The sequence below is a fragment of the Pelodiscus sinensis genome, chromosome 3 (genome assembly GCF_049634645.1).
Source record: "Pelodiscus sinensis isolate JC-2024 chromosome 3, ASM4963464v1, whole genome shotgun sequence".
Taxonomy (NCBI): Eukaryota; Metazoa; Chordata; order Testudines; family Trionychidae; genus Pelodiscus; species Pelodiscus sinensis.
Genome location: NC_134713.1, coordinates 103,803,760 through 103,823,472, shown reverse-complemented (window position 1 = coordinate 103,823,472; position 19,713 = coordinate 103,803,760). Strand labels below are relative to the sequence as shown.

Sequence of the window (19,713 nt, the reverse complement as noted above, 5' to 3'; positions counted from 1 at the left end):
CTTTCTGAATCTTTTCTAATGTCAATGTATCTTTGGGATGAGGCAGCCACATCTGAATGCAGTAGTCATGATGTGGACGTACCACAGCTTTATATAGAGGCACTTAGGGTATGTCTAGACTACATGGCTCTATCAACCGAGCCATGTAGATGAACTTTCTAGACATAGGGAAATGAAGCGGCAATTTAAATAATCGCCGCTTCATTTACATCAAAATGGCTGCCGCGCTGTGCTGATCAGCTGTATGGCGGCACAGCGTGGCAGTCTGGACACTCCGCAGTCAACAAGGGAAGCCCTTGTTGACCACCCCGGTAAACCTCATTCCACATGACATAATGGGGTGGTCGACAAGGGCTTCCCTGTCTACTGCGGAGTGTCCAGACTGCCACGCTGTGCTGCCAGACAGCTGATCGGCACAGCGTGGCAGCCATTTTGATGTAAATGAAGCGGCGATTATTTAAATTGCCGCTTCATTTCCCTATGTCTAGAAAGTTCATCTACATGGCTCGGTCGATAGAGCCATGTAGTCTAGACACACCCTAAGATATTCTGTCTTATTCTCAACCCCTATTTTAATGATTCCTAACATTGTTTGCTTTTGACTGCTGCTGCACATGGAGTGGACATTTTCTGAGAACTATCCACAATGACTCCAAGATCTTGAGTGGTTATAGCTAAATTAGTCCATCATTTTGTATGTATAGTTGGGGTTATTTTCCCATGTGCATTACTTGAATTTTAATGGTGATAAATGCCATTTTGTTGCCCAGTCACCTAGTTTTGAGAGAGCCTTTTGAAACTCTCCAGAGTCTGCTTTGTTCTTAAGCATCTTGAGCAGTTTAGACTCTGCATGTGCAAATTTTGCCATCTCACTGTCTGCTCCATTCTCCAGATCATTTATAAATAAGTTGAACAGGACTGGTGTCCAAGGATTTGCACTGGGACCACTAGTTACTTCTCTCCATTCTGAAAACTTACCATTTAATCCTACCCTTTCTTTGTCTTTTAGTGAGTTATCAATGCATGAGGAGACCTTCCTACTTATCCCATGACAACTTACTACACTTATGAGCCTTTGGTGAGCGACTTAGTCAAAGGCTTTCTGGAAATCTAATTACACTATATCCACTGGATTCCCTTGTCCACATGCTTATTGACCCCTCAAAGAACTCTAGTAGATTAATAACGCATTATCTAAAGCTAGTTAGAAAGCAGGCATGGACCCTTCTGGTCACCACTTCATTTTAGGTTTAAAATTAGCATTATATAAGAAAGTGTAAATTGTTCTCTTTAAATTGTAATTTAATGTTCTTGTTTAAGTATTCACATTGCTTCCATGCAACAACAAAAATCCTGTTGTGTGTGCAAATAAAGTGTTTAAAAGTAAGTATAAGGCCATCACTGGACCAGATGCTCTAGAACGAAATGCCCAACCAGACACACTCAACCGACTAAGTGTTACATATAGCTAGTGTGTTGGACCCTAGAATTCTAGGAAGAAACCAAGGGGAAAAAAAAGGCACCAAAAGATTGCTGTATACCCCTACTGAGATGCGGATGAAGGACAGATATGATGCTAAAGTAGTGAGAAATACACCTCCTAAAAAAAAGATAGCTATAATATAAAAAAAGACACTTAAAGCAAGCACTCAATGGCAATTACAGCATGATGGTGCAAAATTTAGTAATCCCAAGTTTAAAAGCTGCTATAAAAAGGGGCTGCTTTGTCATGATTCCCTCTGGCCAAAATCCTGAAGCATCGAGCCAAACCATTACAGTTCTGCTCCTCCCTTGCTCCCCATGCATACTGGCTCCTGCCTGTCAGAGGCATCAGCCAAGAGGGGAAGAGGTGTAGGCAATAACTCCATGGGAGCCAGTATGTGCAGGGAGCCAGCTTTTAAGATGGCTCTGAGACAAGCACCAGCTCCTACCTGCCCCCTTTCCATGCTGACAGTAGAGTGGAGGCAGGGATGGGAGAAGGGAAAGAGCTGAGTAACTCTGAAGCTTAACAGATGAGCCCAGACTCATTGGTTACATGTTACACTAGTTTAAAGTAGGGATTTAAGTGTTAGTCAAATATTTAATTTGGCACAGCCCTCCACTGACAAAGAACCTGCTAGAACTAACAAGACCCAAGAGTACAGCAAAAGGGAGTGGTTACTACTTTAGCTAGAATGCTCTTTGGCCCTCTCCACTCAATAGTTTGTTGAAAGGCCACCCATAGTGTATGTAACAGTGATGTTACTGTGCACTGTGTAGCACTTCAGGGCTGTCTGAGCATGTTTGTGTACACTTGAATCTAACTGTTCCACAAATTCTATTGCATGTAGCGATGTTAAATCTGATAAAGCATATATGCACAGGGCAGTGGCTTCATGCATGTATCAACTCCCAGCTGCCTTCCACCCTCTCATCCCCAACACTGCTGCCTCTCAGGCAGAAGCACAGGGGTGGGGGCAAGCTAGAGATGTAAGTGACAAATCAACTTAACTATACGATAAGCTTAAGGTAACCAGTGGTGTCCATCAAGGGTCTGTCCTGGGACCCATCCTATTTGACTTCTTTATAAACGATCTAGAGAAAGGGGCTAAACAGTGAGGTGTCAACATTTGCGGAAGATAACTATCTTGAATAGTTTGGTAAGACCAAAGCAGACTGAAGAGCTTCAAAAAGATCTCACCAAACTAAGTGATTGGGCAACAAAATGGCAAATGAAATTTAATGTTGATAAATGCAAAGTAATGCACACTGGAAAAAGTAATCCCAACTATATATGATATGATGGGGACTAATTTAGCTACAACTACTTGAGAGAGACCTTGGAGTCAATATGGATAGTTCTCTGAAAACATCTACTCAGTGTGTAACAGCAGTCAAAAAGCAAGTACAGTGTTTGTAATTATTAAAAGTGGATAGACAATTCTCATTGCCTCAAACCATTGTATGCCCAGATCTTGAATAGTGCACACAGATGTGGTTGCCTCATCTCAAAAAAGAAATGGCATTGGAAAAGGTTCAGAAAGAGGACAACAAAAATTAAGGATTTGGAACAGGTCCCATATGAAAAGAAATTAAAGAGACTGGGAGTTTTCAATTAGAATAGAGGAGACTAAGGGGAAGATATGATAAAGGTCTATAAAATCATGACTGTTGAAAAAGTGAATTGGGAAAAGTTGTTTACTTGTTCCCATAACATAAGAACTGGGGGAGGAGGGTCCACCAAATGAAATGAATAGGTATCAGGTTTAAAACAAACAAAAGGAAGTTTTTCTTCACTCAGTGCACAGTGGAACTCCTTGCCAGAGGATGTTCAGGAAAAAAAAAATCAGAACTTTAACAGGGTTCAAATAAAGAGCCAGATAGCCATTAATGGACCTAGCCTCCAGGAATCTATTAGCCAGGCTGAGTAGGAATGATGTTGCTAGCCTGTTTGTCTGGAATTAGATGACAGGAGAGGGATTGCATGATGATTACACCTGTTGCATTCACTCCCTCTAGGGCATCTGGCATTGGCCACTGCTGGCAGACAGGATACTGGGCTAGATGGACCTTTGGTATGACCCAGTATGGCCACTCTAATGTACTTATTTTCTATGGCTTTAACACACTGGCTAGTGACCCTATTTGCACCATTTAGATTCAAGATTAATCTGATAAGACTCACTTGAGTACAGAATCATAAGTCCTGTGGCACCCTATAGACTAACATTTATTGGAGCATAAGCTTTCAAGGTGCCACAGGACTTCTTGTTTATGCAGATTCAGACTAATACTGCTACTTCTGATACTTGAGTACAGAGTATTGCCCCCAAAAGGAGATAAATGATGGCCAATGGTCAATTCTTGCAGATCCTAGGATTTGCATCTAGAAAAATAAATCTAGACAGCCTCATATACAGGCGATGGGATTGTTACCTACCAGCCCTGTGCTTTTGGGAGCCAGGGAGTGACATTCATGGAAAACCTTCCCCCCCCCCCCCCCCGCCACCGCCACCTTCCCCTAAGCCAGTGGTCTCTAACCTTTTTACACCCAAGATCACTTTAAGTCTCAGAACAGGCGAAGATCTACTGCCCCGCCCCTTCCTTGAAGCCCCGCCTACATTACATAAGGAAATCTAATGTAAGTGTACTGCGCAGGTGCGCAGTTCACAGAGGGCTCAAGAGCTACTCTTAGAGCCCCTGAGATCTACAGGTAGATCGCGATCTACTGGTTGGTGACCACAGCCCTAAGCCTTTGCTGGAATCAGACAAAGCAATGAAAAGGCCAGGGAAGACACACCTAAACTAATTAAGGAAACACCCCAGCCTCATCTGCATTGAAGAGAGAACTCATTAGCATACAGAATGGAAACCAGCTCTTCCAAGGCAGGAACAGCAGTGAACTATGGGATACCAAAAGCAGAGAAGCACTGCCTGATGGGAAATCTCTACTGCAGATGCTAAGGAGCCCAGGCCTGCTCACACCCAAATTAGTCATTATCAGATCAATTCTAGTAAGGATCCTATTGACATCTAAAATACAGGCAGTCCCCGGGTTACATGGATCTGACTTACATCGGATCCCTACTTACAAACGGGGTGAGTCAACCCCGCACTAGCTGCTTCCCCCCAGCAGACCAGGGAGACACGAAGCTAGCGCCCCCCCCACCCCCAGCAGACCAGGGAGACGCGGAGCGGCTTTTCTCAGCAGACACCTCAGCTTGAGAATCAAGGACTGAGGGAAGTGAGGTGTGGGAGAATAAAACTGAGCTCTGGAGAAATGTTTGGCTAGAGTTTCCCCTACAGTATGTACCAGTTCCGACTTACATACAAATTCAACTTAAGAACAAACCTACAGTCCCTATCTTGTACGTAACCCGGGGACTGCCTGTACTGAAACTGCCTACTTGCATTGTGAGCTAGTTCAAGGAACATCACCCATAACCAGGGGTGATCAGTCTCTATTGTCTCTCCTCTTTCTCTTTGAACTATTCCTATAAAAGCCTCCTATCCTTGCCCCAAGAAAAAACTGTTCTTATACCTGGATTTCAACTGCATCAGTTCCATTGAGACTTCGTCATCTCCCGTCTGATTGTGCTGGGGGCTCTGCTCGTCTCCTGTCCTCTGGACCCCCAACTACCATCATCATCTGGGAACCCCAATCAGTGCAAGCTCCATGGAGTGGTGAGGTCTCTTCCCCCCCCCCCCCCCCCATCAACTACCTCTAAGCATAGCCTCCTGACCCTGCCCTCTGTAAACTGTTATATGGTTACCTAACATTTGTAATCAGTTTCAATTTAGATTTAATATTGTAGCTTTTTGATATCTATTCACTACTCAGAAATAACTTTCATTGTTAAGCTGGTTGCTTCTCTCTCCCTTTTGCTCACTCTTCCTTAAGGGGTGTTGTTTTGGCTTCCCCATTCGCTCTGCAACACCACTTGTACCCAAGTTAAAGATCCCTGTAGTGCCCAAAATCCTGTGGCGTTTGCTCATCATGTGGTTTACCAGTGAATGACTGGTGTGAAAGTAGGGATAGGGAGTGCTGTACCTGGGGGCTTATAAGGATGGCATCTTAAAGTGCTGTTTAATCCAGCTCACTGAGTCCAAAGGCATATGAGGGTGGAGTGTGGCATTGCTATTAAACCCAGCCAGCTAAGTCCAGGGACATATGAGGGGGTCAGCTTGTGAGTGCTGATTACCCAGTCTCCTCAGATGTGCTCTGTTAGTGGGTGTGAGTGTCTGTGTGTGTTGCTAAAGTGGTAAACCTCATCCTGAGGAACCTAGTTCCTGCAGGAGAGCTCCAGTGGGAGAGGGAATTGGCAGCTGGGAGAATTCAGCTCCATATGAAAGCTGAAGTAAGCACAAACAGCACAGACAGAATTGTTACCCCTCCCCCAGTCCCATAAGAGTAACCCTGATAAATGAGCATACCCCAGAGTGTTAGGCAAATCTGGTAACAGGATGGAGCACTCAAGTGTTTCTCAATCCCCATCTTTTTGCTAAATCACTATACCGTTTTAAAAATCCCACAGTTAAATGTGAAATAAGTCTGACTGCTGTAAGAGGCATATCAACAGCAAAACAGTAGTCACCTAACTTGACAAGTTGAGATAGTATACCTGCATGCTCAGCTCACAACTGGAGCTCTGCACAGGTTACTGGATATCAGTTAAAAGCACACAGAATACATGCTGCAGAAAGTGGTTCCATATGAACTAGCATAAAAACCCTTCAGGGAAGTGCAATTGTCCAGTTCAACTACCTTAACAGCTTATGAAGAGTTAACTCAGCCAGTGTTATCCAGTGATCAGACAAGCTATATCATCTGATTATTCCAATCTAGCCTTTGCTGTATTCTTATGGAAAGAAATTGATGAGAAAAACTTGGATATTAATGTAGTCTACAGAGCTGACAGTATCCTTTCCCCTTCCCCACCCAACCATGCACAGGTAGTAGGATAAGAAGGGGATCTATTGATAAAGTTGCAAGTTTTATTTAAAGTGTTTTCCCACTACATTCTGCACATCTCCCATCAATGCCGGGCAAGAAGCTTTCAAGAGCATCCGAGTAAAATTGAGACAGAGCAAAACTGTTATGCAAGCTAGTAACAAGGATCAGTATTCAAGAAATCCAAAATAAAAGGAAAAATGCCTCCTGTGTCACCTTAGACTAACATATATAGATTATGAGCTTTCATGGCAGTCAGATGAAGTGAGTTTCCCCCCACCTCCATGAAAGCTCATGATCTATATATTTGTTAATCTAAGGTGCCACAGGACTGCTCCTTTTGGAAGACTAACAAAGCTACCCTTCAGAATTGTTTATAACATACTAGATTAGAGCAGTAAAATCCACACAGGAACATCAGAAGTTTACAAATATACACTAAAATGCAAGAGATAATGCTCTTTAGTCAAAATAATCCTTCCCAAATAAAAATAATTGGCTATCTAACTATACTGTGTTCAATTCTGGTCTGGTACTTTTCCCTAAAGGCCTACAGTCATCTTGTCAACTCATTTCAGAGATAGGCATCTTCCAAATCCACATGCAAGCTCTCTGCTCCCATGAGATGTTTAAAAATTGCCCTAGCATAAATTCCATAATGTGTAGTAATCTTAGCTCTGCAGCTCTCGAGACACTTTAATTAGCTGGAACAAGAACTGTTCTTTCTTCATATAGTAAAGCACCACATGTCACATTTGGTAGCAACTGCAAAGAGTTGAGCCTCATGAATTTAGGCAATTCATGCCTGTACTTTTATGACTATGAGCAAGAGAGTCAGAATGCCTTAGATGTAGCCATTTCCTTCTTACATTGCTGTGGCACAGACATAAGTTTAATAATCATCTTTGCAAAAGTTTAGTATAAAGACATCTGAAAAAAGCAGCCAATCATGCCAAGAGATCAGCTATAATAAAAAGGGGACAGTTTCAAGAACCATGGAAGAGACTAGGGTTCTGTTACTATAGCTATTTTGTAGCTTTTCCTGCAAACTGTGTCTTCATGTTCTTAGATAAGACTTTAGAAGAGTCCATTAGGTATGCCTCTCCAACCTGGTCTTTCAGTCTCCCAATTCCTTGTCTCTTACTAGCTGTGTTAGCAGAACATCACCTACAGGTACATTCAACCCTTGTAAGAGCCACCTAAGAGTACAGCAAAGTTGATTCTTTCTTCCTCCTCTACCTGAACAGCATTTGGGCCATACAAGAAAGGGTGGTGGGGCACGAGTTGAAGGCAGGAGAGATGGTTATAGAGAGAAGAAAAAAAGTTGTTTGTGGCTCTCGCCAAGGTTTGGCAATTGTAGTTTCTGGAGGACAAACCAACATACCATGAAAGTATTTTTAGCAAAATGCAGGAAGAGGAACTAAACAGTTCAAAGGGAATAAAATTAGAAACAGTTCTATCAGGTCAAGTTGTGTTTGTGGAAACCCATTTCCTGTATTTGAACATGCAAAAAAGGACACTCCTGAGAAGGAGTGTATCGGTATCTGTTGTATACTATACAACACATTAATACAACGCGAGTTGGCAGATACTAATATAGGAGTGTCCTCTTTGAAAGTTCAAATATGGTAACCCTACCCATTTCATGTTCGCATTATTCATAGCCTAACGAACAGGCCACTAAAGGTCTGTTTCATCAGATCCGAGCTAAGTCTTCAATAAGCTTTACAGACATGACTAACTCAAAAAACTCTGGTCATCTGAAGAAGTGGACTGTGCCCACAAAAGCTCATGATACCATCTACATGTTTGGTAGTCTATGAAGTGCTACCAGATCATTTTTTTTTCCCTGTACAGACTAACTCGGCTACCCCGTGAAGCTTCTGCCAGTACTGATATTGGAGATTATCAGCTGCTGCTGCTACTACTACAACCTCTCACTTCAGTGTCAGTGGTATGGTTCAAGCCCCTACTCTGTCATCTTGGGGAAAGGAATATTACCCATCACAGAGGCATTTTGGCAGCCACACCTAGTAGCCTTTTAAGGTGTTTAATGCAGGGAGTGTGACTAAGGCACATGTTGAGAGGACAGTGTGCCATAGGGAAGGGAGTGAGGCAATGGGGAGACTATGTGGGGTTTGGGAACCAGTACTAGACAGGCCCCACCATGCCCAGTCCACTGGGAGTCCTAGGCTGGATTGTGCAATTACTCCAGCTGGGACTGGCCTGTGGGCCTGGAGTTGGACAGACACCCCCAATATAGGAGTTTAAAATTAAGTTGAGGAAAAGACTGAAATTTATAAACTGAATATAAACAAGAGAAATTCTTGACCAGTTAGCTTCAGTAGAATACCTGATGACAATTAGTGAGACTGTGGGACAGACTGCTTGTTCTCTGCAGAGTGTTAGTATTTAAGTTTCATTATACTGTAATGAAACTTCTTCCTTTTCATAGTGTCACTTTGCATTTGCACTTAGTACTGCAAACCAATGTCTAATCGAAAAATTGAATCATTCAAAGTAAGTTGTTTTATTTTAGTAAGTTTCAAACATCCAGAGCAACATTTTGACTGAACCGTTTTATTATGTCCACAGCACAAATTTTGCAACTTCCAGAATGCATTCTGGATCTCTAGAATCAGTTAAAGTGCCTAAAAGCCCCTACCTTGAGTAATACTGTTTCCAAACGTGAAGCAATACAATGAAGTGAAATTAAGAGGATCTGAAAGATGTACTCGTGCAGATGCAGTGTTTGTGGCTCCCTAATCATAATAAGAATTTCCCATTTTAAAATGCACTGGTTTAACTGGACATTAGTTGACTCTCATCCAAGGTGTGTTGTGCTTTGGCAACAACATAAATGGTTTCTGAAGGCCACCTAAGAAAAACTGGCTTTAGTAAACAATTGAGCTCATGCACACTGCAATCAGTACATTGTTTTTCTGCAGCGCCTATCTAGGCAAGTTATTGGCTGAAGATAAGCCTATTTGCAAATTGAAAAGAAAATTCAGTCTTTTGCATAATCAGTGTGACTAATACACAGGATACCTGATTGCTCTAAGATGGGCAGTATAACTTAATATGGTAGAAGCATCAAGGTTAACAGATTTCCCATGACATGTGCGGGAATTTCTCCTTGACACTAAATTATTAAGATTTAAAGTGACAAAATGGTTTTGATTTGACTTAAATTTCATATCCTTGAATTTTATATCACTGTGCTTGTGATTTAGAGCACATCATGTAAGTAGGTAACTCAGATACAGTACAAATTGTAAGAATTCTTCACAATATTTCTTCATTAAACTAGAGAACTATGGCAAGCTAACATTTAAATTGCTTTATGGATTGTTTATAATTTCATTGTTCTTTGCACGGTGGTAATCTTTCGCAGAAGAGAATACAACACTGAAAAGATTAAGTAAATTACCTCTACTTATGTAGGCTTTTTAGAACTTAAATTAAGTTTAATATTAATTTAAAAAATTGACAAAATTCAGCATGTCTGATCCATTAGTTCTCAGAAAATTAATGCAGGTTATCCAGAGTATAAGTGAACTGAACACAGCTATTTTTCTCTCTCAAAGCCATGCCCGGGGGGGAGGAGGGGGAAGAACGCACATCACCACAGGTAAACATGTTAGGACACAGTTGAGTTAATGCACTACATCCCTCTCCAAGGGCAATGACTCATAGGAAACTACAGATTTAAGTCAGTCAGTCATTTTCTGAAGTGCTGAAATTTTTAGTGCACCAAGTTTTAGTGCAGAATTTGAGGCTTGCTTTGGAATGCAAGCCTTTGTAAAAAGGTACATGGCAGACATAGTAATGGAAGAGAAACCTTATATAATAAGCTAAATTCTGCATGCTTGAAAGATTATGAGCATAGTATGAAGAATCACATCAGCGACCAAACTGAAATTATGGCTTCTACAAAAAAAAAAAAAAAAAAAAAAAAGAAAAGATTATTATGACTAATCTACACATGCAGCTACGTCACTAGAGAGGGTCCACAGGAGAACTCTCCCATCAGCATAAAAACCCACTTCCTTGAGAAGTGATAGCTATGTCAGTGGGAGACATTCTTATCATAACACTGTCCACACCACTGCATAGGTTGCTGGAGGGAGGGGGGGTTGAATACCCCTTCCCCAAGTGATATAACTTATGCTAACATATGCTCTTGTGTAAAAACAGCTTACTTTACATACAGCTTATGACAGTAAGCCTTTTATGTAAGAACCTGTGTTTAATTCACCATCAAGGGCTTATACTCTACTGCAATAAAACCCAACAGCCTGAAGATACAGCAAGCTAAACCAATTACTGATCGTTAACACATTAACCCTTAGAAGCCACCACAGTACCCACACCCACCCACCCCCCAAGAATGGGACTTATATCTTTCAATGTATAAACATAAAATAGTAAGCCACCCCCAACCAAACTTGCTGTAATATTTCTACCTTCTCTATATTTCATTGTGAATCCTGCACTTTCTTCCCTAGTTCCCATGGGACCAAGGAAGTTAAGAGTTAGGCACCTACCTCACTTGAGAGCTTCAGTAAACCTCAGTAGGTGTCCACCTAAATCATCTGTGCACAAAGCTGAGTGGAAAGATTTATCCAGGCACCTGCTTTTCCACTGACATTGATTTTGAGCAAGGTCCTTCCTTTTGTCAAGTTTCTGGCACCTTTTAAATTGGGATGTACACCTATCTCATAGCAAGGTGGTTTGAGATAGCTAGATGGAAATGTAATTCAGTGTTTTTACAGACTGAGTCTTGATGTTTAGTGAGGTTATGAGCAAAACTGAATATGTTAGAACTTTAGTAGAGTGCAAGAATACGGAACTCTTCATCATGCATTTCCAGATTGATTAATTAAAATTGTATTGCTATGAAACAAGTAAAACCATTCTAGTGATAAAAAGTTAACACTATTCTTCTTAACCACAATGAAAGCCCCTAAAAGGGGCTTAATTTTTTTTTGGAGGAGCCAGAAAACCTACATTAATTGAAGCTTTAACAATACTTTTTAGTTTGGCATTGAAATTAATGCCTCTGGAATAGAGAAAAAACCCTCCAATTGTTCTCCAATTCTATGGCACTTCATTCTGCCTAGAGCATTGCTGTTAATATAACCATATGGCTTACTACCAGCACCCTTTTATCATTTGCATTAACTATTATAAAGAAAGGAATAACTAGATTTTATTTTCTGCTGTTCTATAAGACTGTAGATCTTCATCACCATGGTGATATCTAGGCAGACAGCAAGATAGGTTTGTTTCATTTTAAAGTCCTTAGATGTCTCATTAAAAATCCCTGAAGGAGCAAACTTTAAATAGAGAAATTTCTAGATCGAGCCACATTTGCCACACTCACACCTTATACTATTTGCAGAAAGAGGTAGATTACCAAAGAAGAGATCCCCCCCTCTAGGTCTTGAAATACTAACTTGGAAGAAAATCCTAGCTATAATTAAGCAGCCTTTTTTCCTGCAGTGTGGAAGCACACAAGAATGAGCTTCACTTCTGTATTTTGCTTCCCTGGATTCACAGGTTCTCATCTAAACTGGTTTTGTTATCTGATGCACTTGCAGAAGAGGCACCAACTGAGGCAAAGGCATTAGCCATCAAGTAGTAGATTATGAAGTTAATTATCTTTTAAATGTTACACCAGACTTATGTATTTTGTTTCCTGTACCAACATGCACCTAATGGCTGCTCAGCTGCTTCTTAAAGATAAAAGCCACACTCAAGATCAGTTAATGACATGACTAATGTAATACATCTAATATAACTAAGATGACTGATCCTCAAAATAGGCTAGTCTATAGTCTATTTAAAAAATTCAATACACAAGCATGTATACAAGGGAGTGAAGTAATACCCTACTAAAGCACCATATTACTACTCCCTAACAGCTTGTTACTGTTGCCCCTACAACAGGTGGGCAATCCTTTTTCCCCTAGGAGAACCACTTCTTGAATTTTGGTGAATAGTCAAGTGCTGGCTCTGACCCCTCTCCCCCACCCCCACCCCAGGAGGGGTGGAGCCTCCCCTGGAAGAGGTGTGGGAGGGGGCTACAGAAAGGGAGAAAAAACAAGAGTGTATGAGAGAGACAGCTGCTACTGGGTAAGCATCTGGGAGAAGTCACATGGTGTGTAACACAGGGAAGCTCTCCTGCTTTGTCTGCCCCCCCCCCCCACCTGCTCTGTAGAGAGGGGAAAAAATGTATGTGAAAGGAAGAGCACAAGCAATGAAATCTTAGTAAGAGTGCACTGCCTCTTAAAACATGCTCTCATGCTTCACATTGGAGCAGCTCCTTCTCCCCTGCTCTGCAGAAATAGTATATATAGGGCTGCCGGCTGGCCAGCACGCGCACGCACACACAAATTGTCTTGAGAAAAAGGGGGAGACCAAAGTTGAGGAAAACAAGGCTTCCGTCCGAGGGAAACAAGAAATACTGGACATGTGTCTTTTTAAACTGGACAGAGGACCCGACTAATGGATAGTCCAGGTGAAAACCTGACATCTGGCAACCCTAAGCATATAGGAGCAAGGGTACACCCTGACTTCTGCAGCAGAGCTGCACCTGGAAGAGATGCAAGTGCTGGACAAAGCAAAGTGGGAGGGAAAGGCAGCTGAACACAGGTCACTGGCTGTAAGTATGAATGTTCCGATAATCAGCTGGGCTGGCTGAAAGAAAAGGTTCCACTTTTAGTAAGGTCTAGTGTGTCTCAGATGACTGAATTCTGTGCCCATTCCACTACCTCACCAATGACAACCCAATCAGAATCCATCTAGATGAGCTGAATTAAGGAGGTTATAATGGTTATAGTTTGTTCTAATACCACCATATTAGGAAGGGAACCATCACTAGTCAGTCTTTCCTTCACTTAGCTCAAGGGCTATGTCTACATTGCGCATTCTTGTAGAAGAACATATGCAAATGAGGCACAGAGATGAAAATAAGCAGAGAACGGTTCTTGCTCAAGACTGGGTTTTGCGAAAGAAGGAGCAGTGTAGACGGCTCCTTGCGCAAAAGTCCCTTGCACAAAATGGCAGCTCATTGGTATGCAAATGAGGCACAGCAATATTCATCGCCATGCCTCACTTGCATATCTTCTTGCACAAGAATGTGAAATGTAGAAGTAGCCTAGGAGGAAAACCTCGTTTTGCAAAGTGGCAGCTAGACAGCACTTACTTGTACAGGCAGTCCCCGGGTTACATACAAGATAGGGACTGTAGGTTTATTCTTAAGTTGAATCTGTATGTAAGTCGGAACTGGCGTCCAGATTCAGCCGCTGCTGAAACTGACCGCCAGTTCTGACTTACATACAGATTCAACTTAAGAACCCCAGGCGTCCCCAAGTCAGCTGCTGCTGAAACTGATCAGCGGCTGATTCCAGGAAGCCTGGGGCAGAGCAACTCTGCCTTGGGCTTCCAGTGGTCAGCGCTGGTCAGTTTCAGCAGCGGCTGACTTGGGGACGCCTGGGGCAGAGCAGCTGGGGTGCTGCTGGGTTGGTCCAGTAGTGCCCAGAGCGGCGCTGCAGGACCAATCGGCAGCGCCCCAGCTGCTCTGCCCCAGGGTCCAAAACAAAAGCCTGGTCTGCTGGGGGGGGCACACTAGCTGCACCGCCCCCCCCCAGCAGACCAGGGACACTGGGCGCAGAGCCGCAGCAGCAGCGGGGTGCCGCGCCTCTGAGGCTTTGCTCTGGCAAAGTCTCAGAGGCGCGGGACCCCGTCGCTGCTGCGGCTTCAGTCCCGGTGCCTGTGGTCTGCTGGGGACGGTCCCCAGCAGACCACAGGCATCGGGACTGAAGCGGCAGCAGCGGCGGGTTCCCGTGCTTCTGAGGCTTTGCTCTAGCAAAGCCTCAGAAGCGCGGGAACCCGCCCGGTGCCCCTGGTCTGCTGGAGACCGTCTCCAGCAGACCAGGGGCACCGGAGCAGCTTACGAACAGGGCTCGCTCGCCCCGGAGCTCGCAGGTAGCAATCCGCCACCTCGACCTCCTGGGCGAGAAAGCCCCGTTCGTAAGTGCGGATCCGACATAAGTCGGATCCGCGTAAGTCAGGGACTGCCTGTACTGGCCAAAACACAAGAGCATCAAGTTTCGCCAATATAGCCATTCAGCTTATACTGATTTATTTTCCAGTTACTTAAGTGTCTTCATAACTTTTTTTTTTTTAAAAGCTATATTTTAAAATCCTGTCTAAAGTTGTTAGCCTGCATCCAAACAGACAGTCCGGATTATTTACATGCAGCTGTGCAGGGTTAGAAAATAGCGGATGTGGTCCTAGAGGGAACGATCACCACATGGATCCTAAGTGCCAGAGTTGCAGCCTTTAGTAAAGTGATAGGCTTTATTAGGAGAATTGAAGTACTACAATAAGATATTTATAAGTTTGTTACCAAATCTACTCCAACTTGTAATGCTCTCTATTTTCCATTTGAATCGGTTAGTGGCCCCAGTTACAGGTTTAGGCCAAACAGATTTATTGCGAAGTATCAGCTGCTTTCAGAACAAATCCCAGCATAAATTTGTTAGTGGTAACTTCCATTCTAAAGCTACCTAGCCAGCTACTAAGCAACCAGCTTGCAACTACCAGCACAAAGGATTTCTAAGTGTTACTATAGTGCTTAAATGATGTAAGGGGAAATCTTATGGGAGTCAATTTGTGCAGCTTTTCTGTCCAGCTGGAAGTGCCTTTGTAAACTGTTTAAGCAGAATGGAGGCCAGGAACAACTACAGGGGTGGGCAAAGGGGTCTCTGTGGGGTTAATCTAGCCCACCAAGCCAATAGATGGGGCCCTTACCGCTCCCCTCACCCACAAGAGCTGGGGACATGTGACATTTCCTCCCCCCACCAAGGGTGTACAGCCTCTAGAGAAATGCCAGCTGTTCTAAAACAGCCAGTGTTTCCCCTCTGGCTGCCACATGCCCCTGGCAGGACAGGGGGAAGAAACTTTGCATACTCTGCCCACCTGTAAGCCCTGATCAGCCTGGGGTCAACAGAAGCATAAGAGGTCTCCCTCCCACTGCAACACTTAGACTCCACAAATGGTTTTAATGCATCTGGCAATTCTCTAGTGCAGGGTGAGGGCCTATGCCAATCAGGGTCAGGCGGGAGATGAGACAAGTCTCCTGGCCACACCCCTTTCCGAGAAGCCCAGGGCCACTTCATAACTTTCTGAAGTGGCCCCCTTTTAAAAATGATTGAACTAGCACAAGTTTGGTGTATACCCTCTATAGAAGAGCTGGCTCCTCTGGGGATGGGGCAGCACAACACAAGTTAAAGCTACAGAAACATGGGATCCATCGGATACGAGTAGATGCCAACTGCATATTCACATTCGTCAGGGAAATCAAGACAGGGCTCAGCTGTGGCAACTAGTGAGAGAGACTTGCGATATGAAATATTTCCTTTAACATAGCAAGTTACTATAATACAGGCATTCAATATTATCCTTTAACTCACTGGCAGCAACAGTAAAAGTTTTCCCTGACCCTTCTTCTAGTCTACCTTAACCCACCCTTGGAATATGCATTGCTGAATATGGAAGGCCACAGCCCAATCACCTACAACTCCAAAAGCTAGCAGCAAAACAGCCAGCTTTAAGGAAAAACTCCTGATCAGTTCTCTGCACAAAAGTGCAAAATACAAGGGCATCAAGTTGTGCGCCAATATATACAGTCTCTATGGTCATTCAGTAATTGGCCTCCATCAAAAGATTATTATAAGTTTCACACTGACAGTCTAATGACTGAGACCACCAACTTATTTCACAGCTATGTAAGCAACTGTTACGGCCAGTGTTGACCTAACCTCAATAAGCCTGCCATAGCACCAAAAGGCTTCAAGTTTATTAATAAAAATATTGAGCTACCTAGTCTTTAGCTTCTCCATTTTAAGATAAAGATATTTAAGGGTAACATTTTCAAGAATGCGCACATTATGAAGCCTAAAGCATCTTCGAAAGCATTACTCCCCTCCCCCCTTTGATTTATTGTGAAATGCCAGTTCTTGTTCACTTACACACTGGAATGTTTCCTCCATCATCCCAATTATATATCTAGAGCCCTGTAAATCTACAGATAGCCACAGCTCATTTTTGCCACTATGGATGCAAGTACAAGTTTTGTATCTGGCTATCTACAAGTTTGCTGATATTCACATATTTTGCAGATGTGGATACTAATTTTAGAGCTCTGTGTGGATAGAAACAAATTATAACTACATGCAAGTATTTGTTATTTTGAATTCTATATAATCACTTATATTTAGTTATAAAAGTAAATACTAGACTACTCCATGAGTTCATGCAGCAACTTCAATACAGTTTCTTCATAAATAGTTGGTACAAGTCAGAACAGTTCCACTGAACTCAAAATGAGTCCTATTTCATGGTTCTCATACCAGTGTGAGCTCAGTTGTGGAAGTCAAGCATTCATATGCAGGAGTGAAGCCTGGAGGAGGTATAGCCTTTAAAACTCATTTCTATTTTTGTGCAGTGTCATGTTTCCTTGCAAGCTTATTGTATTCCTACCACTATCACAATTTCAACTATCAAGTTGATACCCTTGGTTGGAACAAGAGCACCTGCTACAGTAAGTATTGCTGTAGCAAATTAACAGATTTGGGCTGATGAAAAGGCCTGATGCTGGCCTGAGGATGGCAACACCTGCAGCTTGAGTCCTTTACTATATAGGCTGGAAAGGAGTCAGTAGTGAGAGCAGGCGGAGCCGTCCATCAGGGAGGGAGCTGGTGGACTGACTCTGCCCATGAGGGAGAAACCCCTCCCACTCAAGACTGTATATAGCTGGGCACTAGCCGTGGGTCAAGCTTCCTTGACTAGAGACACAAAGGTGTTGCACATCACTGAAGTCTGAGCTTGATTTGAGAGAGTAACCAGTGACCAAGGAGCAGGCAGGGAGTGGGGAGCAGTGAGGTGGGCTCAAAAATGCATTTAGAATAGTTTATACTACACAATAGGGTTCCAGGATACCAACTTCAAAACAGTTATATGAAAAAAACTTACTACATATTGCATTGACATCTGGGATTTTATTTGGAGAAGGCACATTCTGTTTTGAAGATCAATCTAGGTACCATAAAATGATGGAAATGGTGACTGGCAATAACATTATTTGCTACATACGAGAGTACCATGCACTATATTGTTTTTGCTTTGTTAACTTATAATGGAATAAGACTGCAATTACTGTTCTCTTGGGTATATATATATAGTGTAGTGGGATAGCCTCATGACTTCCCAAATCACAAGCAAGACATTAAAAGCCATCTTTCACATGAAAACCACATAATAATGAGTATTGGCACTTGAGTTAAAGCCTAATATCTCACATCTAGACAACTGAAAAAAGGTGATGACAAAAGGAAGAGAACAGATGTGTGGCTGGACAATCAGGGCTAGATATAAGCTACATGAAAAGTGTCAGGTTAAAGAGATGTCTGCATATTTAATCCACTCCTTAGTGTAAACCCAGTGGAGGAAAGTGATTTTGCACACTGTGGGCTATTTCATGTCAATTCATCTTATGTTGACAGAGTGACAGACTTTGGGCTAATTCGCTAACCCAGATGTGCCTCAAGTGCAGCATGAGATTTGACTCCTACAACATTCCTTTCCTCTTTATGTAATTGCAGGCTGCAAAGAAGGTTTGTCAGCAACAGGCTTTTCTTTCTAGGGAACTCAAAAATGCCTATGCATTCTTCCAGATACACATTACAATCAAACATTGCTTTCACACTGTTCATATTACAGACAAAACAGGCATTAAGCAAATTGAGGGTTTTTGTTTTTTCAAGAACTGCAGGAAAACTTAACTTTAGCCCTTCAGTTAACAACTCAGGCCTAAATCATGCCTAAAGATGCTTCCTCTCAACTTCAGCTTCACTACTTACATGAGTTACTTTAAGTCCACCAGGGGTTCTATTTATTTTAAAGCTATTTCAGAATGATGGCCAAAAGACTGAAGCAGCCAATAGCTTTACAGTTATCATGCTACTAAACCTCTGGAATAAGTCTAAGCATAGATTGTTTTATATTCCCCTAAGTCAGGTGGTTAGCAAGACCACCACTGTCTTTTGAAGTCAGCTGTTAAGCTGCCAAGTCAGTTTAGCCAGACCAAAAGCCTCAAGAGACATTAGATATGTCCCAATTACAGTGAATGCAACCTTAGCAGGATACAAAGCCCTCTTTCTCATGACTTCAAAGAGCCCTTCAAAGCTCTGCTCTTGTTCTGAGTCCAGAGGAAAAATGGATGCCCAGCATGGCCATGGCAAGAGAAGAGAGTGAAGAGGAGTTTGGGTCTCTATTACAGTTGAGCAAAGCACGAACTCATCATAGCGAGAAGACAGGCTTAGCTACCTATCTTCCTCCCCCCATATTGCGGTCTTTTGCTACCCAAAAAGCAACAGCGCCTGACAGAGCTCAGGGGAGCCCAGGAAAAGGAGAAACGTGCTTCCCTCTCACGCTTACCTGCGATGTCCCAGAGCTGCAGTCTCACCAGGGTCTTGCTGTCCCAGTTGATGACTTTGAGGGCAAAGTCCACGCCGATGGTGGCCCGGTAGTGCTGCGAGAAGAGCTGGTGCACGTACCGCTTGATGATGCTGGTTTTGCCCACGCCCAGCTCCCCGATCACTAACACCTTGAAGAGATGCTCCCGGCACTCCAGCCCCCCGGCGCCCCGGCCTTCTCCCGCAGCCATTCTCGCCGCTCCGCGCCCGGCACAGCCCGCTCCTGCTGCTCCCCGGGGAGCTGCCGGCCCCAGCCTTTGGCCACGCGGAGGGCTGGGCAAGGAAGCTGGGACGCGCAGGCAGCCCGCAAACTTTCTTGCCCAACTACTTTCTGCCCCGCCCCGGCCCGGCTGGGAACGCAACCACCTGACTGCAGTCACAGGACACGGAAACCCGGCGCGTTATAAAACCCCGGGGGTGGGAGCGGGGGCAGTGAGTGGCAGCGGGAGGAGCCCAGGCCCGGGCCCCTCCTCTCCCCGCCTTCCGGCCCGCCGCAGTCAATCACCCCGGCAGCTCCCCGGGCTGGTTGGCCTTGCGAGCGGGGCGGGCGCCGCCAGGCAGCGCGTGTTGGGCTCTGCCCCTGCCGCAGCCACTCGCGGTGCCCTCTGGAGACTGGGGCCCCGCTGCCCACGTGCTGCCTGCATGCAGGGGCTGCCGGGTGTCCCCAGTCCTGCCCCCGTCGGTGGGGGAGTGTGAGGCAGGGGTTCCTGGGGGAGGAGGACGCTACAGGAGGGGCAG

At 43.8% G+C, this 19,713-nt stretch overlaps 1 protein-coding gene across 1 annotated transcript in view; it reads right to left on the bottom strand.

Annotated features, from left to right (window-relative positions):
• RAB32 (RAB32, member RAS oncogene family) overlaps window positions 1–19,379 on the bottom strand; it is a 41,621-nt gene extending 22,242 nt beyond the window's left edge. Inside the window, exon 1 of the mRNA XM_006111297.4 lies at window positions 18,938–19,379. Within this exon, the coding sequence (XP_006111359.1) occupies window positions 18,938–19,166 (229 nt within the window). The 5' untranslated portion in view covers window positions 19,167–19,379. The remainder of the gene's footprint in view (window positions 1–18,937) is intronic.
• Between the last annotated feature and the right edge of the window lie 334 nt (window positions 19,380–19,713).